Source organism: Chrysemys picta, chromosome 1 (genome assembly GCF_011386835.1).
Source record: "Chrysemys picta bellii isolate R12L10 chromosome 1, ASM1138683v2, whole genome shotgun sequence".
NCBI lineage: Eukaryota > Metazoa > Chordata > Testudines > Emydidae > Chrysemys > Chrysemys picta.
In genome coordinates, this window is record NC_088791.1 from 328,566,321 (window position 1) to 328,588,566 (window position 22,246).

The 22,246-nt window shown below is 44.8% G+C and overlaps 1 protein-coding gene across 9 annotated transcripts in view; it reads right to left on the reverse strand.

The window, feature by feature from the left end:
* FAT3 (FAT atypical cadherin 3) overlaps positions 1-22,246 on the reverse strand; it is a 566,930-nt gene that overhangs the window by 19,445 nt on the left and 525,239 nt on the right. For all 9 annotated transcript variants that reach the window (XM_008171837.4, XM_042856002.2, XM_005304056.5 and 6 more), the window contains one exon: positions 14,030-14,498. In XM_008171837.4, coding sequence (XP_008170059.2) covers positions 14,030-14,498 — 469 coding nt within the window. The remainder of the gene's footprint in view (positions 1-14,029; positions 14,499-22,246) is intronic.

A 22,246-nucleotide genomic window follows, 5' to 3' on the forward strand; every position in this document is an offset into this window, starting at 1 on the left:
ATATGTTTTCAGTAGATTCCTGACCTAATTGTAACCAGACAGCATAAAACAAAATAAAACATTTTTATAAATCAAATTTCTTTATCTAAATTACTAATAATTACCAAGAATTAGATTAAAATATAATTTTCCTGTCACTTTTTGCATGTCTCGGAGCTTGAAAACTGAAAAGAGGTTAGTCAATTTTTCTTTCACGTTCTCATGCAATAAAGCATGATGCTACCATGTTTGGATTGCTAAAGGAAATCTATTTCCACTGGAAATAAAAAAGCATGCCATTTTTATTATTTTTCATATTATTTGCATTGAAAGCAGCATTTAGAAAACCTCTCAGATGCTCAGAACGGATTAAGCTCCCTTGTGCTAGGCAGTGCATAAACAAAACAAAACAAAAAAGTCTCTGTCATAAAAGCTTATACTTACAAAGCTGCATTTTACACTGAATTTTACTCACTGATATGGCCTTTAAAATGCCCCCAGACGCGAGCCTAGTACACTAAGCAGCACAGTATCTAAGTCTAGGGATCCATTTCTTGGGTTAGGAAAAAACATTCATAAAACGAGGTAAATAGAGTCCACATTTATCACTGATTTAATCTCAGGGCGCTAATCCAGAACCTACTTATGCTAATAGTTTGGGACCAAAAGCAGCGGAGAGACAGCTTTCCGGTTGCACAGCTAGCCCAAGCCACCGGAAACATGTTCAGGAGGATGCCACTCACTCCAGCACATTCACGGGTGGAGAACTATTCTCCACGGGGAACTACAGAAGTGAAGCACTGAGCTTGCTGGAGGTATTGCCAGCGGGCCAGTGCACAAAGCAGATTCCCTGGGCTGAAAGACTGGCCATTCCCTTTACTCCCTCCTATCCCCTCAGAAGTGCCTGTGTTCTTGTTGCATGGCAGCGACGGCAGGTCAGGACGGAGGATTCCATAACACACCCCGTGACAAGGTTTGACCTTGAAGCAAATCCCTTTGGCTGCTGTTTCTGATGTGGGGTTCAGATTTAGGCCCCCAGGGAGGAGGTATGATACATATTGTATTTCATGGGACATACCATGGGATAAAGTTAGCTATCATCCCACTGGCACTATGAGAAGAAAAACACAAATCTGCTTTCCTAACAAAGGCAGGCAAAGTTAAAGGAAACACTAACGACCTCAACCTCTTCTGCACAGAAAAGAGCACATTTCAAATAGTCTAGGGCTTGATCCTGCTGCTATTGAAGCCAGTCAGGGGGGACTGTGGATGTTCAGCACCCCTTCAAGTCAGGCCATGTATTCCGGTGCCTAAATATGGATTTAAATGCTTAACTTTATGTACCCATGTTTGAAAACACTGGTCTATATACTTCAGTGCGGTATGAGTCACTGCTGAACTGATGATGTTTCAAAAGGGAGCATAGGAAGATGACAGATAAAAACGTGTTATTATAAATAATAACACAAATACTAACACCATCAAGTGTACTTTGTCTTCCTGACATTTTTAAAGGTGTGCACATTCAGTATAGCACTTGTCTGCCAGAAGGCCACCCTGCAAACCTCACTCCTGGTCTTCAGCTGGTGTGAATAGGAGCAGTGCCCACCGACACCAACTGAGGAGCTGATCCTTCAGCTTTTAATAAGGCTTTTACCACCACTCTACCAACTTGCCTCTCCTCAAACCTCATCACTTTGATTTCAGCATCTTCCTTGCCTCCACTGCTCACCTCTCCCTTTTTGCTGATTGTAGCGGGGTGAACACTCGCTCCAGCCCGGAAGGGGTTGGAAAAGCCCTGCAGGGGGCTGGGGCTGGGCAAGGGAGTAAAACCCCAGCTGATTGGGGGAAGTGGCTGCAGCTGGGGCCACGCCCCAAACTAAGCAACTGGGCCTTATAGGAAGGCCAGGGAAGCCAGAGACTGGAGAAGGAGACAGGCCTGGCTGCTGGGGAACTCACCCAGGGGACCTAGAGGGAGGCCGGGCTGGGGAAAGGCCTTAGGAGCTGGGAAGCCCTAGGCCAGCAACTCCCCAGGCTGCAGGGCCTAGTTCTAGGCCTCCTAGGTATTGGGCTTGCAGAGGGGCAGCCGGAGGGTGGGTAAAAGCAGCCAGTCCAAACCCTTTGTTGCCTGTGATGATCGGCTGATAGATTGCAGTCTGCCCCAGGGTGCGGGGGCTAAACAGAGACTGACAGTAGCCATGACTGAGGTGATGTGTGAATAGGGGGTGGGGGTTCCCCTGGGGTGGGGAAACCCAGTAAGGCTGTGGGGTACTGCAGGAGGCAGAACCCTGGGATAAGGGCACCGGGGTCCTGAGAGGGACATGGGGGACCAACAGCAAGAGGGACACCACCAGGAGAGGGCCCGCCACTGGACTGAGCTAATTCCTGGAGACAACCAGCAGGAGGCGCTGTGGTGGTGAGTCCCAAACTTTTCACAGTGATATAAAGTGTCAAGTGGCACTAGGACACTCAAGCAGATCTTCCGTGTGGTCCCAGAAGAGGAGTCTCCAGCAAGCCATGACACTTTTCTAAAGAAGTTGTAAGCAAGGAGGCACTGTGCCATTGTAGCAGATGGGATGACTCTCTGCAGCTGTTGTGCAGAGTGTGTGTCTGTTGTTGGTAGAATCTCCAGCCTGAACCTCTGAGCTGCTGCCTATCCTTAGGTTCACTCGACTTTATTAAAGCGGATGTTCCAAACAGCTGCCAATTCTTTTTAACATGCATATGGCTCCTGCTTCCATCGATTACCTGGCCTTCTTTTGTGACTTGCTTTGCTTTTACATCAGTTTTAGGCATGTTGTTTCCATGCCGTGCAGTTTTACCTCACCAATTCAGAGTTGGACCTATAGAAACAAGTCTTGCCTCAAATCCAGTTATACAGGGAGCTGATTAGTATGAAGCATTGGAACAAAAGGGGAGTTCCCCGTTTCACATTTTGATATGATTCTGTAGACATCTGGTTGGTTTGGGGACCAGAGTATTCTTCATCCTAACATATTCCTGCCACCTCCAGTTTGTTTTATCTTTCTGACACAGACAGTGACTCCCTTGCGATTCCAATTGTAATTACAATGAAACTCTGTCTTTCACTCAAGACCCTTGGAACCAAATTGTTTCTGTGAATTTATAATCAGAATCTTTTACCTAATTTGAAACCACAAAATTCAATCAGGAAATCTGGAAGAGCCGATTAGCAGTCACTTAAAGCTATACAAATAATAAAACACTCCAACTCTTTAATTTTTTTTTTTTAAATCTTAAAGTCTTTTAAAAATCAACATTAAATGGAGTTGTGATGTTAAGATTGCTTTTGTAAATCACGGTGTTTCATTTGCGTCTCTCTGAAGAAGAAAAAAAGAGATAGCCGGTCAGTTAATAACCATATGATTAAAGCAGTCTTTTGTTCTTTGCCTAACTCTCAGGGGGTTCTGAGAAATACCTAGTTCACGTGTTAACATCTCTAAAATGCATACCATATGCTACAAAATGTTTTTTCCCCCTACTTGGGATTTTAATGGTATTTATGTAAAAAAGCAAGAGCTCATAGAAAGAGGAGGAGAAAAGGAGTACTGTTCTCTACTCATACTTAGCCTATGATCCCAGAGAAGCTAGATGCCGCTATTAAAATGATACATACTAAAATAGGTAACATTGATATTTATAATGTTGTCATTAGGATTCAGAGTTAGTGCCTCACTGGTTAATAATGGGGCAGCTGCATCCTTCTGGGAACTAGTGTCTATCCGTACAGATGGTAAGACAGCTTCTGTCAGCTCATGTTCGAAAGATTTTCTTTAAAGCGGTAAGGATGCGATTTTTTTACCCTTTAGTTGAAAGTTTGAATTCTGCAGAAACTGAAGGGCTGAAAGAGGGCTGCTGGTACATCATCTCACCACATACTGGTTCAAAACAACTCCTGAGACTCAACCCAACATGATTTTTTTTTTTTCACTCAGACATGGGTAAAACTGCCCGTTCAGACAATTCACTCAAGGACAGATGTATAGCACTGATCAAATTAAAATGAAATAACTATACTTGTAATTACAAGACCCTAACTCATCTAAGGTTTGTTTCTGTGACTGATGCAAAACTTGGTCCAATATTCATGCTTGTACTATTAGTACATTTGGTTACAGTAATGTTGTATATGCCACTGTTGTTTGCCTGCCTTTGTTCATCTTGTTACAGGAGCGGCTGGATTGCCAGTTATTATAGGTGGGTCTGATAGGATTGCTTATTATTAAGGTTGCCCAACACTTCCCATTTTAAGACCCTGTTTTCAGTAGCTTATATTTTTTTGTCAAACTCCAACTGTTTGGGCTGAATTTTTCCATGCCTTGGGCTGATTGTTTGGGGAAACATTCAACTGACACAGTGCAATCATCTCTTCCCTCCCTCTGCCCCCCCAAAAAAGGCTAAGGAAAAATACATTGTTTAGCCCATGTTAAACTTTTCCAACAACTATTCTTTGAACAGCCCTAGAGCTGTCACACTTTGGAGCAGAGACTTGAAATCTGGCGGGGGAGTGACCTTTGTGTCACTCCCCCGCCAGTGGGGGGGGGGGGGAGTGACACAATATGCAAGGTGCATATTGTGATCCCTGTAAAAATCCAACCACTTTGGCCCAGTTATATGCCTTTCAAAAATTGGAGTTTGCACATGCTCAGTAGAAATGTTAGGAGATTTTAGCTTCTAAACATCTAAGACTTCATCTTTACTAAGTCTGTGCTATCGCCTCACTGCTTAGTGCTGACCAAACTGTGCATGCTCCATTCAACCAGACCATGGTCCTTCCAGCCCAAGGCTACAGGGGCTCATAAGGACTTCCCCTGTAAGGGCTGCTCTGGGCCAGGGTCAGGCCAGACACTGGAACTGAGAGCAGGGAGCCTGTCTCTCCTGTGCTCTCATATGATGTCCCCTGATGGCACCCAGGCAGCATGGAGGAGGGAGCTGTCTGATCTGAACGCAAAGCGGGACAAGCTGGTCCGGGGGACTATAAAGGTGTATACTGGGACAAGGAATCTGGTGAGACTGGGACGGGGGGGGGGGGGGGGAATGACTGGATTATCAGGGCAAGGAGACTGGGACTGACTGGTTGGGGGAAGAGGCTGGGATTGGTTGGGTGGAGAGGCTGGAACTGGGAACCGGACAAAAGGGGAATCGTGGACTGGCTAAGCAAGGAGACTAGAAGTTGGGAGGCGGGGAGCCTGGGAACTGGTGAGGGAAAGAGGGCGATGGGAGAACTGGGAGTCAGTTGTCCAGGAAGGGGAATGCTGAGATTGAATGAGCAGCTGGGGAGCGGGGAGAGGAAACTGAGTCTGGCTGGACAAGGAGACTGGAACTAGGAACCAGTGTGGGGAATGGAGACAGATCTGACAAGGAGCTACAGTGGGAAAACGGGGACTGGCTGGGCAAAGAGACTGGGACAAGGAGGCAGGGAGGGGGGACACTGAGGTAAGGAGCTAGAAAAGGAGGTTGGGGTATAGCTTGGAGAGAGAGACTGGAACTGAGAGACACTGGGGAGGGAGAGGAGAGACATTCTGGATGAGGTGTTGGGAGTGGGGAACTGGGACAGGATGTGGAAGGAGACTGGGGAAGAATCACTTAGAAAAGTTAGATGCCTGCAAGTCACCAGGGCCTGATGAAATGCATCCTAGAATACTCAAGGAGCTAATAGAGGAGGTATCTGAGCCTCTAGCTATTATCTTTGGAAAATCATGGGAGACGGGAGAGATTCCAGAAGACTGGAAAAGGGCAAATATAGTGCCCATCTATAAAAAGGGAAATAAAAACAACCCAGGAAACTACAGACCAGTTATTTTAACTTCTGTGCCAGGGAAGATAATGGAGCAAGTAATTAAGGAAATCATCTGCAAACACTTGGAAGGTGGTAAGGTGATAGGGAACAGCCAGCATGGATTTGTAAAGAACAAATCATGTCAAACCAATCTGATAGCTTTCTTTGATAGGATAACGAGTCTTGATAAGGGAGAAGCTGTGGATGTGGTATACCTAGACTTTAGTAAGACATTTGATACGATCTCGCATGATATTCTTATCGATAAACTAGGCAAATACAATTTAGATGGGGCTACTATAAGGTGGGTGTATAACTGGCTGGATAACCGTACTCAGAAAGTTGTTGTTAATGGTTCTCAATCCTGCTGGAAAGGCATAACAAGTGGGGTTCCGCAGGGGTCTGTTTTGGGACCGGCTCTGTTCAATATCTTCATTACGACTTAAGTGTACTTTCTATGCCAATATTTAAGTTTGCGGATGATGCCAAACTGGGAGGGATTGCAACTGCTTTGGAGGACAGGGTCATAATTCAAAATGATCTGGACAAATTGGAGAAATGGTCTGAGGTAAACAGGATGAAGTTTAACAAAGACAAATACAAAGTGCTCCACTTAGGAAGAAAAGATCAGTTTCACACATACAGAATGGGAAGAGACTGTCTAGGAAGGAGTACGGCAGAAAGGGATCTAGGGGTTATAGTGGACCACAAGCTAAATATGAGTCAACAGTGTGATGTTGCTGCAAAAAAGCAAACATGATTCTGGGATGTATTAACAGGTGTGTTGTGAGCAAGACACGAGAAGTCATTCTTCCGCTCTACTCTGTTTTGGTTAGGCTTCAGCTGGAGTATTGTGTCCAGTTCTGGGCACCGCATTTCAAGAAAGATGTGGAGAAATTGGAGAGGATCCAGAGAAGAGCAACAAGAATGATTAAAGGTCTTGAGAACATGACCTGTGAAGGAAGGCAGAAAGAATTGGGTTTGTTTAGTTTGGAAAGAGAGGACTGAGAGGGGACATGATAGCAGTTTTCAGGTATCTAAAAGGGTGTCATAAGGAGGAGGGAGAAAACTTGTTCACCTTAGCCTCTAAGGATAGAACCAGAAGCAATGGGTTTAAACTGCAGCAAGGAAGGTCTAGGTTGGACATTAGGAACTTCTTCCTAACTGTCAGGGTGGTTAAACACTGGAATAAATTGCCTAGGGAGGTTGTGGAATCTCCATCTCTGGAGATATTTAAGAGTAGGTTAGATAAATGTCTATCAGGGATGGTCTAGACAGTATTTGGTCCTGCCATGCGGGCAGGGGACTGGACTCGATGACCTCGCGAGGTCCCTTCCAATCCTAGAATCTATGAATCAGGACTGGGTCAGGGACAGGGCGGAGGGGATGGGACAGAAGCAGGGCCGGCTCCAGGCACCAGCCCACCAAGCATGTGCTTGGGGCGGTGCCTGGAGGGGGATGGCGCGGCGGGGCACTCTGGCCCGAGAGCGGGGCCGCGACTGGGCTCGCCGCCCTCCCCGCGGCACTCTGGCCGCCGGGGAGAGCGGAGCCACAGCGGGCTCGCCGCCCTTCCCCCGGTGCTCCGGCCGGTCGGGGAGAGCGGGGCCCTGGCCAGGCTCTCCGCCCTCCCCCCGGCGCTCTGGCCGCCGGGGAGAGCGTGGAGAGCCCCGGCCGGGCTCTCCGCCCTCCCCCCAGCGCTCCGGCCGGTTGGGGATTGCGGGCCCGTGGCCGGGCTCGGCGCCCTCCCCTGCCGCGCTGGGGGGAGGGTGTGTGTGCAGCGGGTGGCTTTTTTGCCTAGGGCGGCAAAAAAGCCAGAGCTGGCCCTGGACAGAAGGATTCAAGCTTGGGGGAAATGGGTAGAAGAGTCTGTGTCAACTAGACAACACGCCCCTCCAGAGCACAGACAGGAACTGAAGAGTCCTGAGTCTCACCGCATCTCCACTGTCAGAAAACAGTTGTGAAACCCACTGAAAAAGTCTCCCATCCTCCTGTAGTTCCAGTCCACATAGCAGTGGTAGGTTGTCATCCACCATCAGCTACTCTATTAGCTCACATGGCAGAGTTTTGTGTGATGGATCTAAGGGTTCCAAGCCTGCTGATGAGAATCTGGCTTAAAAAAAAAATCTAGGAACTCACACTCCCCCTCCCCAATCCTCTCTTAAAAGAACATTAAGGTTGCAAAGTCAAGCACTCAAAAGTTAGGAAATGCCAGAATGAAGCTTTCCTTTTAATTCAGCCGCCTTTTTCATATGTTTTATGATAGAATCTTTAATTAGATGAGTTTTTCCACACAGGATCCCTGCTTCATTCAGTACACAGGATGCCCCTGCTCTGGGAATGAATCAGAATTGTGTAGTAGAGAAGACTGTCGTGTGCAGGATCCCTGCTTTTTTTGTTGCAGGAGTTGGAAGTAATGTGTAGTCTTGCGGCAGGGGATTGCAGGAAGAGAAAGGCAGGTTTCATGGTTAGGGCAGCTGAATGATGCCCGGGAGAACTGGATTGCCTTTGCCACAGAGTTCCTGTGTGATTCTAAGCACAGCACTTAAACCAAACTTTTCACAGGTAGTCCTTTTAATGTGTATTCCTCATTTTCTGGGTGCCTGACTTGAGACCCTAGGGCCTAAATTGTGGAAATGTGGAGCTGTATGGCAGCTGCGCTTTGAACATAAAAAGTGATATATATAGTGCTAAGTGCTTTGACAAATCAGGTCCTGGGTGCTTCAAATCAGGCACTCAGAATTAGTGGAAACTTTTGACCTTAATCTCTCTGTGCCTTACTTCTCCATTTGTATAATGGGGATAATACCATTTCTTCACCTCTCGTGGGTTTTGTGAAAATAAATTAATGTTTGTAGAGAACACAGCTACTATAGTTCCATAGATAAGGCAAGAAGGGACATCAGGATCATCTGGTCTGACCTCCTGTATAACACAGGCCAGAGAACTTCCTTGAATTCATTCCTATCTGAACTAGAAAAACATACAATATCGATCTAAAAATTGCCAGTGATGGAGAATCTACCACAATCCTTGTTAAGTTGTTCCAATGATTAGTTACCCTCATTGTTAAAAATTAACATTTTATTTCCAATCAGAATTTGTCTTGCTTTGACTTCGGGACACTGGATCTTCATTTACCTTTGTCTGCTAAATGTGATGTATGCCTCAGAAAACCAATGAGGAAATTAGTAATTCTGTATTTAGAACAGGACTTGAATAAATAGTGTACAATAAATAAGGCACGCAGCCACACACTGAACAAAGAGACAACAAAAATATTGTATAGATGTTAATTAAATGTGCACTGAATGAGGCAGGAGTCAGTGGAAAATATAGTATGTGATCACACATTTAAAGACTTACTATAATGCATACACACAAAGGGACCAAATTGAGGTTGCACGGGCAATCTTTTTGAGTGCTTGGCTTTGCAACCTTCACAGTGTTCTTTTGATACGTTTTTTTGTAGTATAAGCCAGCATCACCACAGTCTCTCTGAAACATTAATGGAATTTACCCTCACAATGTCCCTGGGAAGTGTTGTTATTACTCCCATTTATTTAAACAGTTGGGAAACTGAGGTTTTGGGAAATTAAGAGTATGTCTACACTGCAGCTAGGAGTGAGCCTCCCAGCCTAGTACACACTAGCTTTGCTCAAGATAGTGCACTAAAAATAGCAGCGTGGACACTGCAGCAGGGTAGGCAGCATCGGCGAACCATCCCAGTATAAGCCTACCCACATCCCCTAGTTCTGTATTCAGGTAGCTACCCTACCTGTGCCACAATGTCCATTCTGCTATTTTCCCCATGCTCGCTTGAGCAGAGCTAACGTGTGTCTGTCTGCCCGGGCTGGGAGGCACACTCCCAACTGCAGTGTAGACATTTCCTAAATGGCTTCCTGAGAGGGGCAGGCACCAAGTCTGTGGCAAAGCCAGGAATTTAACTAGGGCTCCTGAGTCCCAGTTCAGCACTTTACCCACAAGCCATCCTTCCTCCTTGCCATGATCAATTTAGCTGATCATACTTCTGTGTGAGCCTGTGCTTTGGCTCCCGGGACCTTATGTCAAGGACTTGATGTTCAGGTTCTAGATTCTTTTACACATCTAGCCCTTTCCTAGTTGGCATCATCCTATGGACTATATGGTTATCCTCCATTCATGAGCAGAATGCCCACACAGGTCAATCAGAAGCAGTTCTCTGTATTGGTGGAAGTCCCCACATGAACAGCATGAGGTCTTCAGCTTCTGAGCTGCTCACATTGTACAGTTCTACCTTTAGGGTCCACCATACTTCAATTTTGGAGAACCCCTTGCGGAAGGCCTCTGGTCTCAGCCCCTCTATATGTCTTAGCAATAAACTTTGATCTGTTGGGAGTAGTCTTTTTTCCCTTCAGACATGCTATCTCTCTCGCTCTAGGGGTGCCCAAAGAATGGCCTGAGATTCATTGTAGCTAGTCCTAAAATGCCTCTAAAGCTGTAATGGCAAGAGGAAACCAAAGTTGATCAAATGTAGGTTTTATTGCTGATGTACAGAAACAACCAGCCATTTCTATTCAGGAAGGAAGGTATCACCTCAGGGATGGCATTATGGATGTCTGCATTTATTTTACATAACTTATGCAAATTATATGTAAATTAGCCATGGCCCCCATGGCTCCTGGTACATTGCCAATGACTCTTTGACGTCACAGTGTTTGGTCATAGCTATAACTCTGAGCTCTTTGTTTTCTCTTAATTTCATGGTAAATCATAGTAGGATTATTTTAGGAAAAGGGAACTTACAATTGTACACAGACTACTCTAGAAAATTCAAATTAAAAATTTATCAAACTAAATTCTGCTTTTACGCTGAACACTGCTCACTTTGGGACAGATTCTGACACCTTGTTCATAGTTAGTAGCACCGTGCTCCAGTGACTTCAATGACTCTGTGAAGTAAGGTGCTATGTAAAGCTCTGGGCTGTAGGTGCTGCTGTGTTATCCTGATAGTCCTTGACTTAACTGGACCAGAATCGGGCCCCTTTCGTAGCAAAATATGTGTGTGCACTTTCCCCCCCCAAAGAAAAGCTGCCATCTCCTTTCCTAAGATAAAAATGAAGCTTTGTATATTTTATTTGAAATCCACTGTGGGTGCTACCATCTGTGCCAGCAAGCACAATGTTCTGCCATCCTTAAAAGCATGCTACAATTTGTGGTTATATAACTAGCATTTGACATGGTGCAGGGTTCTCCTTTCAACCCAATTTAATTATATGCTCTTTTTATATACTGAGGATGGCTACACGAACAGGATTGTTTTGCCTGGTGGAAAAAAATGCCCATGACTTGTCATAGCGGGCTGGTTTATAGAGCCACTCATGTATAGTTAGGGCCCACTGCTTTGAAATTATGGTACTATAACAATCCTTTATTTACATATATTGCTGAAACAGTAAAAAGAGCAAACAGATTTCTTAACTAGAGACAGCTGAAATATCCCCTCTGGGCAGTTGCCTCCTCATTGAGGCAATAACTTATGCAAGTCTAAATAACTTCAGTGCCTGGATTCCAGACGTAAATTATCTTGACTTGAACCATTTATGTTGTTCTAATAATAAAATGGAGTCAACATTTGGAGCTGCATGCATCCGCCCCACTGCCCTCCAGTAAATTGGCAATACATATGGTGTTGGGAAAAAGAATTACCATGAAGTGATTTGTTAGAAAGGTCTCAATATACTCACCATGCAATTGCTAGACAATACAATAAATAGATTCAAGTTAAATCAATAAAAAATGCAATTCCTACTCTCCCCATCTTGCTAACTTGGTGAATACTTGACCTGATTTATTATATATGGAATCTGAGTTTACGTTCCATCTTTACTTCCCAGGAATTCAATAATCTTGTTTAACAGTTTCTCAAAGGCCACTGCTTCTTTCACTCAGAACTATTTCCTCTCCCCCTTTATTGCACGCTGCTTATTTTCTTTCCTTACCTTCACAGGTAAAGACCTTACACAAACGCATGAGCTGCAACATTTGTCTTCGTGATGCACATCGAAATCCCATTGCCATGCTTGGTGTTCATACTGAGATGCTTTGTTAATGCATGTGCTGTGGGTTCATTTCTTTTAACTATCTTTGCACTTTCTTCCACTGACCATACGTCTACAGCTTCCCTGACTCATCCTTGGTTCACAACAAGTAAGATCAAAGCAAAGTAGGAAGCACTGAAGTAAATACTGGGATGGCAGCAGGGTGCTGTGGGCCAAATTAAACCTCCCACTAGCGGAGCTGTGAAGAAGGTACCATGCACAAGCAAAGAGGGCTGGAGGCCATTCAGCGAGTCCCTCCCATATGCTCAGGGAGCACAGACAGACCAGTTATGGCTGCCTTCTGTACAAGAGCACTAGGGAAAGCGCTTATAACCTCCTCCACGTGAAAGCGAAAATCCAGCTTCTGTGTTTTCTTGCAATACTGCTGAATAAGCTTGCTTTTACAGAGGGAAGGACACCAGCATGTGCAAGTTTCCTGCAGATTTTCTTCCATTTCTAAAACTGAATTTCACGCCAGTTGAACTATTTAATGTCAGTGCAGGGCTGGGACTGAGAAGCAATAAATAGATGCTAAGTAACATTATTACTAACAGGTGCTTGGAAAAGGTGCCAGACTGTTTAATAACTGGAATTGGAGCCCACAAAGACAAGGAAAGGCTCCACCCCTTCAGGTGAGGGAGGGGCTACTAATCAATAGAAGAAAGCAAGGATAGAAGTGCAGGTCACAGAGTCAAAACTAGGGCTCCAGAAGGGGCCGCCAAGCAGAGAACCCCAGGCAACACCCACATTTCCAAGGAGTCAGTGGATGCTGCATAGAGGAACCCTACCTAGACGTGTGACTGTATGAAGGACTGGAAAAAGGGCCCACAATCTCAGAGAACCATGTATGGAGGCGGCTGATGAGTAGGTCCTGGGACGCCACAGAAGAGGCGTGCATAGAGGTGCCAACCTGACAGATACGGAAAACGAAGCACTGAATTGTGCATGGCAGGAAAAAAAGCTTCCTCATTTCTGTGCTGCAAACTCTGACCAGGAGGCCCCAGCCTTAGCAACAAGGAGGTAAATTTGTCTCCACACCCATTCAACACTCTCACTGACAGGACTGCCAATGATACCAGTGTTGTTTTTTATGATTTGGGCACCTGCTCGTTGGGAATTAGCTTGATGCTACGAAGCCCACTTCACACAAGCTGTGGAACTGCTACTAGACAGGAACAATTCACCTCCAATACAGGTGTAAGTCAAAACAATGACCTAATGGCTTTGCCCCGTTACTAAGACCCAGAAGAGTTCAGATCCCCCGGGACTCTAATGCACATGGGTTTTGTCTGTAGTTTTATAACACTATAGACTCACAATTTAATATATAGATATGTAATCAAATTATGTACTCAGAAATGGATGACGTTGTTGTGGAAGTCTAAGTAACAATCTGTGCCAGCTTATACAGAGAAGTACAACCGTGCTGTTCAATCTGTGATGGATATTAGGTACCACCATTTTTGTTTGCAACCTCTGTTGCAGTAAATGGATTTTGAAAGCCTCAGCTGAGCACTTCAGTAATTGTTATGCGATTGGCGTCTATAGAAATAGGATTATAGTAACACCTAGTAAAAGACAATCTCCTCCTTGAATACTAATACAGTGAGAAGGGAGAGTGCCATTTAGTTGTTGTTTATGAAGCTGGCAGCTTTTATAAACTTTGCCAAACCTAAAAAGCTTTTATAGAGTTTGAGACTTTTCCAACATGTTTCTGCAGTGAAAGACTTGTGACATAGTCTGAATGAGAGACAAGGTGGGTGAGGTAAAATCTTTTATGGGACCAATTTCTGTTGGTGAAAGAGACAAGCTTTCGAGCTCTTCTTCAGCTCTGTGTAGCATGACAGCTTGTCTCTCTTACCATCAGAAGTTGGCCCAATAAAAGATATTACCTCACCCACCTTGTCTCTCATTCAGACTAAGGTAAAATCTTTTATGGGACCAATTTCTGTTGGTGAAAGAGACAAGCTTTTGAGCTCTTCTTCAGCTCTGTGTAGCATGACAGCTTGTCTCTCTTACCATCAGAAGTTGGCCCAATAAAAGATATTACCTCACCCACCTTGTCTCTCTACTATCCTGGGGCCAACACAGCTCCAGCACTGAACGAGACAGACATTGCCTCCCCCATTTAAAAAAAAAAAAAAAAAGGTAAAATGTAATTAAAGACATTTACCACCAGATGGCAAACTAGTACAGCTCCCTCCGTTCTGGCAAGGATTCCTCTCACATGCATCAGGGTACAGAACGCAGCCAAGCTTTAATTCAGTCAGGCCAACCACTTCTGCAAAGCTGCTGCGCTTGTTTTGGAGCGGCAGTTCATTGTTATTCAGGATAACAGAATCCAGGCAGCCCTGAAAACCACTCAAGACCTGGGTTGTCCTCTTGTCAGTCAGGCTCCGGACATTATCCACTTGCACCAGGGCTCCAAAGTAGACCGAGCTATCTGTACTCAGAGTCTGAAAGTAGAGGGGGGCTTTGCGCCGTTCCACGTAACTGTCATCAAGTGACAAGCTTGTGAAATTCCGATTGAGCTCCAGGAAGACCGAGTGCCAGTTCCCATCATTAACAGTCCTGCCAGAAATTCCCAGGATTCCTGGGCCACTTCCACAGTCCAACTGGAACCACAATTTGCCATCCACGATCTGTGAGGATAAAAGCAAAAACCAAACCGCTTAAAACATTGGTTTTACAGCACTTCTTTAATGTGTGTCCTTAAAACTGGTCTGATACTTTACACGAATACTGTGGTATATTGTAGCAACCATTCACAACAACACACAGACACACATTACTGTTCATTAGTGGTAGCAGTATAAATAAGTTTCACACTACAGGAGAGAGAGCGTGATGGTGTAATCCAAGGGATGAGGCACTGGGCTGGGACACCTGGCATCTATTCCCAGCTCTCTCATGTGACTTTGGGCAAGTCACTTCATCTTTCTGTGCCTGTTTCCTCTCCCATCATGTGACTCTCTTGTCTATTTAGACTGAAAGCTTTTGGGGCAAGGACTGTCTTGCACTGTGCATTGCCTGTGCTTAGGACAATGGAGCTCCAATCTCAGCAGGGGATGCTAGGTGCTAATACAAACAAATAGGTTGAATGGCATTTACACTAGCTGGGCGGCAGGATTTTGCATCCCTGTAGCTTTCACGGAGGAGCAGTATTTTTGTTGTTTTTCCTGATGTCACAAGTTCACTCCCCTCTATCAACAAACAGAGAAATCCTGGTTAACCAGGAGTCAGTTATGACCTGTGGAGTTTACTTCACTGCACTCCAGCTTCCACTCAGAAAATGCAAGAACTGCCTGAGAGCTTCTACTTTCTTTCCTTCCCTCATATTTGTACTGAGCTCATCACTGTGGGGTCTGAGCCTTTAATTTAAACATCATCACCACCACAACGTAAAGGTCACACCTTAGTCTAGTTTCCTCCCTCTTCCCCTAGAGGCAGCTGGGGATTTATTGATGGTGGTGGTTAGTTATTACTGTTCCTCTTGCTCCTTGTCGGGCTGGCGGCAGAGGAATGGAGGTGCTGGTTAGGAAAGAGGGTCTAGTGTGGAGAGGAGACTGAACTAGAACTCAAGAGACCTGGGTTTGATTCCTGCTTCCGACTCCTTGTGTGCTATTGGGGAAGTCACTTGATCCACCCTCTGCCTCAGTTCTCCATCTGTTAATCAGAGTTTACACTTCCCTACATCAGAGGGGTTGTGAACATACAATCCATTGAAAACTGTGTGAGGGCCAGTGCATGTACATAAATAGTGACAAGTAGAACCCTATGCCTGGGTTTCCCTGAAGTTGAAGCTTGCCAGCATTGTGGGGAAGGTGAAGTTCTTGGTCCTCCAAATCCAGAGCACAAAGACTGGCTTCCCTGATTAGCTGTTTATTCAAAGGTTGCGAGTGTCACCAGAGGACCATGAGGAACTTTAAAATGGCTGACAGAATTGGGAAACATTTCCCTTGATGTGCTAACACATTCATTGGACCCACACACTTTTAAAACCTTTGTAATTGTTTTACTTTTATTTCTTACTAAATGTTGTCCTTCAAAGGCACAATCTTTTTGCTGTGAGGACACGCTACCATCTCTTCTGGAGCATGGTGATACAAGTGACAACCCAGCCTCTGATTTAACTGCTGCCATTACTACTTCTTCCCTTAAGTCATACAAAATGGGCACCTGTAATAGAGATGTCTCAGCTTTCAGCTCTAGTGTAGCACAATGAAAGGAAAACAGCCTTCAGGCCTTAACTGATGTAGCATCAGGGATGAAACAGACAGTTGGCAGAATGAGGATGGTGCACTTACTCTTTTAGCCCTAGAGACCAGTGTTCAGATCTAGATTAGGTTACTGGTGAAAATAAGTTTGGTGATTTCTGCAGGTCCTTACTGTATACATTGCAGTTTTATTTTGAATAGCCTCTGTACTGTGACTCAAAATGCTTTATCACATTCTCTGAGCAGTAATTATCCTCACCAGCCCCATTTTGGGACAGCTCTGTCCCAGTGTTTATCCCCCACATAGAGTGCAGACACTTTATACTTCCACAGCATTCCATGCAGCAGACACTCTGCTAAGAGGACTCTTTTTGTGTCAGTTTACACTGGCAGAAGCTGGCATCTACTCAGGCTGTATCTGGTCCATATATCTGGCCCATTATATCTATTTTACACCTGGGTAAACCGGGGAGAATAGTTAACTGGGATGCCAAAGGTCAAAATGCAAACCATGGCAGAGTTGAGTATAGAAACCAAGAGCGTTGACTCCAGGTTGCCTGTTCTACAGGTTCTCAAACCGTGGTCTGTGCAGCACATGCCAGAGAGCTGGCAAGTCACATGTTGTTGGCTCCCCGTCCTTGGGTCAACAGGCCTATCATTAGAAGAAGAGCATGGAAATTGTTGGAAACAAGCAAGAAGTGTCAGCCTACCTGCATCTACTAGTAGCTACTGCTAGATAACAGGAGGAGAAGATGGAACCAGAGCAGCTCCCGGGGACTGGAGCCAACCGCAGAATGACTACAAATAACTAAACATTTCCGCATGTTTACAATTGTCGTAGTTGGTAATGGGATGTTGTGCAACAATGAAAGGGAAATAGTTTCCTCTGATCAGTAAAAGAGAGGGGAGGTGCCCAGGAGGCAGTGGTCCCCAGCTCACTCTAGCCACCAGATACACTCATTGAAATGTCTGTCTGTCTGTGCATTGCTTGGCTCTAGAAGGTACTTTAGTTTTTTACTTTCATCTGCACTTGAGTTTGCACAAAAGTCCCATGAAATATTAAAGCTAATACACTCCTTGACATTTCCCAAATCCTTGACATTAATTTTTTTCCCCACTTTGCTGGCTTTGGAAATCTAGGTAAAATATTTGGGACAAGCGCATGGGCTGAATTTTCAGCTATGGCCAACTTCCATAAGACCTTATGCTCCACCACTCACAGTTTCTGATCATGAGATTGGCCAGATTTGGACTGTCTGTAACTTTGAATGGGCCTGCTCCAATTCATGCTGGGGGATAATGGCTCTAAAGAGGCTGTTCCACTGCCCAGCACTCAGAGGGTGGGGGCACAGAGCTGGCTAAGCCGGCTGTAAGCCACATAGGGACTCTCTTCAGCTGCTTTACATGCAGGAGTGGTGCCTAGCAGAGGAAATGGGCAGAGGACAAGGGGAAGTATTTGGCCATATGAGTTTACCATGAACAACCCTTTATTTAAAAGTCCTTGACCAGACAAACCTGTAGGAGTCTGATGGAACTAAAGAAAACTGGAAATGTTTCTAACACAACAAACTTAACTTATAGAGTTTAGAAATCTAAACTGTTGTCTTCTACTCCCAAAGCTCAATAAAGAAAAAGGGTGAGAGGTGTGTATAAGAATAAGTCTGGATTCACCTTCCATTTCAAAGTCTTATCTCAGACGGCTTAAAAACTGGCCGTCAACAATTACTCTAAATTAAAACTGGCCTATTAAACTATCAATTGAAGAGGAATCTTTTGATCATCAAGATGGCCCCACAAACTACAGTTGTTGTTTTTAAATTAAGAAGCGGCAGTTTATTTTTCCCCATGCAACAAATAAACACCCCAAATCTGTAGGAGCAGTTTAGACAGGCGGTTTGAAAGTTTGGCCTAACATGGTCTAAATACAAGGGCGGGCGGAGAGAAGAGGTGCTTTGAAAAGTAGCCAATACAGGAGCGGTAAATACAGTTCTTTTCCTAAAGGCTTTTATTACGCTTACTATGGAGTCTATTCTCCTGCATATTATATACATATAACTCCCATAAGGCTCATTATACCCTGACAGGTCCATTATTGACATGCCTTTTACCAGTATCCACATAACATGCGTTTCCAATTATCTATCTAAATACAGCACCGTACACACACTCTTGGGACAAACAGTTTTTATCTGGGAGACAATGTTTTAAAGGATCTCGAGTTTAAAAATGCTTTACCTATCTTCTGTTGTAGCTTGATCTTCTCTTTCCTTTCTTTTTCATCTGTTTTATTCTTACCCGTTCATATGTTTATTAAATATTACAGCTCCTCTGTATGCTCTGAAATTTCATGTCCATTTCATTAAATGAAAAACACGTGCAAGGCAAGTCTTGGAGAGAGCAAGGATGGTCCAGGGGTTACGGCTCTAACCTAGGACTTGGGAGACCTGCATTCATGTCACCGGTAACAAACTGATAACTTAAACAGTTATAAGTCACCAGGACCAGATGGTATTCACCCAAGAGTTCTGAAGGAACTAAAATATAATATTGCAGAACTGCTGACTTTGTATGTAACTTGTCACTTATATCAGCCTCTGTACTGGATGACTGGAGGATAGCTAATATGATACTAATTTTTAAACCAGACTCCAGAGGTGATCCTGGCAATTAGAGGCCGGTAAACATAACTTCAGTCCAGAGAAACTGTTTGAAAGGACAGAATTATCAGACACACAGATGAACATGATTTGTTGGGGAAGAGACAATACATCTTTTGTAAAGGTAAATCATGCCTCGCCAATCTATTAGAATTCTTTGAGAGGGTCAAAAACTTGTGGACAAGGGGGATCCAGTGGATATAATTACTTGGACTTTCACAAAACCTTTGACAAGGTCCCTCACCAAAGGCTTTTAAGCAAAGTAAGCTGTCCTGGGATAAGAGGGGATTAGGGATAGGGAACAGCTTCTATATGAGGAGAGATTAAAAAGAATGGAACTTTTCAGCTTGGAAAAGAGACAACTTAGGGTACGTCTATACTTACCTCCAGGTCCGCCGGTAAGCAATCTATCTTCTGGGATCGATTTATCGTGTCTTGTCTAGACGCGATAAATCGATCCCGGAAGTGCTCACCGTCGACGCCGGTACTCCTGCTTGGTGAGAGGAGTACACGGAGTCGACGGGGGAGCCTGCCTGCCGCGTGTGGACCTGCGGTAAGTTCGAACTAAGATAGTTCGACTTCAGCTACGTGGATAACGTAGCTGAAGTTGCATATCTTAGTTCGAAGTGGGGGGTTAGTGTGGACCAGCCCTAAGGGGGGATGTGATAGAGGTGTATAAAATCATGAATGGTGTGAAGAAAGAGAATAAGGAAGTATTATTTATCCCTGCTTATAATACAAGAACCAGGGGTCACCCAAGGAAATTAATGGGCAGCAGGTTTAAAACAAACAAAAGAAAGAACTACTTCACACAATGCACAGTCACTAGGAACTCATTGGCAGAGGATGTTGTGAAGGCCAAATGTACAACTGGATTAAAAAAAGAATTAGATAAATTGATGGAGGACAGGTCCATCAATGGCTATTAGCCAAGATGATCAGGGATGCAACCCCATGCTCTGGGTCTCCTAAGTCTCTAGCTGCCAGCAGCTGGGAATGGACGACAAGGGATGGATCACTTGATGATTACCTGTTCTGTTCATTCCCTCTGGGGCACTTGGCATTGGCCACTGTCAGAAGACAGTATACTGGGCTAGATGGACCATTGGTCTGACCTAGTATGATTGTTCTTATGTTATATCCCTGTTCTGCTACAGACTTTCTGTGTGATCTTGGTGCCTCAGTTTGCCATCTGGGAAATGGGGATAATAGCCCTACATTAAATACATTAAAGATTGTGAGTTGCTCAGATACAACAGGGATGAGGGCCATAAAGTATTTTAGAAAGACAAACACACAGACAGTTACAGCCCTTAATGTGGCCTGCAAAGGAAGTAAGGTGTCCTGCTCAAATTGTGAGCTATGAGTAAGAGGGTGAGGAGGGGCTGAGAGCAGGAGAAGGCCTGGCCCCACCCAACCTAATTGCTGGCTACAGAAGCTGGATAGACACACAGGGAGGAATAAACTGTTCCACAAAAACAGGTGAAGCACGTTACTCCTTCTCCCAGAGGAGGCACTGAGTAAAGGAGAAATTGTTTCTCACTGAGTCACAATTCACCTCTGGTTTGCTGCCCCTTCCTTAGGACAGACTGTCAAGTTACAATCTAATTTTTGGTAGTGCATTGAGAGATATGGGAAACAAAGCTAAAATTTTGTCTGAAGACGGTAGATGCTAGCAAATGTTATGAAAATCAAATTAAAAGCTGATGCTCAAGTCAGGTTATGCAGATTCCCATGCAAATAGCTTTTACGCCTTTGGACCTAAATGGGATGGCTAACAGTTTGCTGGTCTGGGACTTCAGCTCAGAACAGAGCCTCCGGTGCTATTTTTGCACATACAGTGAGGTGCAAACTGCCCCATCCTGTGGTAATACAGTCCGTGGCACCTCAGTGGAGGCCCGCTCTGATCACATTAAAGAATGATGCTATAAATTCACTGCAGGGCAGCCTGTGTTTCTTTAAACTGGGTAATTCCTGAACAGCTGAGTGCTTCCTACCTCAGAACACAACTTATCTTACAGTCTCTCTCCTTACAGCTGCATAGGCTGTGACATAAATATATATACAGTGTTGACAGGGCCAATTCAATCAGGGTGGATGTAGGGACTGGGAGTGGCTGGCTCATTACAGAAGCAGCTTTTCCTCTCCTGCAATTGACACCTCCTCATCTATTATTGGGAGTGGACTACATCCACCCTGATTGAATTGGCCCTGTCAACACTGGTTCTCCACATGCGAAGTAACTCCCTGCTCTCCATGTGTCAGTATATAATGCCTGCATCTGTAACTTTCATTCTGTGCATCTGAAGAAGTGTGGTTTTTACCCACAAAAGCTTATGCCCAAATAAATCTGTTAGTCTTTAAGGTGCCACCAGACTCCTTGTTGTTTTTGTAGATACAGACTAACACGGCTACCCCCGATACATAAATATATACAGTAACTCCTCACTTAAAGTCGTCCCGGTTAACACTGTTTCGTTGTTAAGCAATTAGGGGACATGCTCGTTTAAAGTTGTGCAATGCTCCCTTCTAACGTCGTTTGGCAGCCGCCTGCTTTGTCCACTGCTTGCAGGAAGAGCAGCCCGTTCCAGCTAGCTGGTAGGGGCTTGGAACCAGAATGGACCGGCAGCCGCTCCATCAGCTCCCCGCTCCCCTAGGTTCCCTGTGCAGCAGCTGCCCAGCAGGCTAGCAATTGCAGCTGTCCCTCCCCCCACTGCCATGTGCTGCTCCTGCCCTCTGCCTTGGAGCTGCTCCCCAAGACTCCTGCTTGCTATGCAGGGGGAAGAGGTGGAAGAGGGGGGCTAATGTCAGGGTGTCCCCCTCCTCCCTATTCCTGCACCCCGCTTACCCCATCTTCCATAGAGCAGGAGGGACACACGACAGGGCTCAGGACAGAGGGAGCTTGCTGGCAGCAGCTGCGGTCTCAGCAAGCTGCTGATCTAATTAACAAAGCAGTGTATTTAAAGGGGAAATGCGCATCTCTCTCTCTCTCTCTCTCTCTCTCACACACAGTTTGTGTCTCTGTCTGTGATGGTGTCTCCCCCCCTCCCTCCATTCCTGCTGCCTTTTAGAATGTGAGAGTTAACGCTTGAGGGCTCAGCCAATTGCTAGTTCATCATTTAGCAGTAAGGCATTCCCTGAGAAATATCACACCCTCTGACTCCTCCTCCTCAACCAAGCTTCACAATCATCATCACTGTGTACCAGTATTAACTTGTTTGTTTAAAACTTATTCTGTGTGTGTGTGTATCTATCTATCTATCTATATAAAATATAGTCTTTTGTCTGGTGAAAAAAAATTCCCTGGAACCTAACCCCCCCATTTACATTAATTCTTATGGGGAAATTGGATTCGCTTAACATCGTTTCGCTTAAAGTCGCATTTTTCAGGAACATAACTACAACGTTAAGTGAGGAGTTACTGTATTTGGATACACGTATGTGCCCTAGCATACAAATATATAAAACTCATGAAATATGTGAAATAGGCAGAGAGGTGCAGAGGTGCTTCTAAAG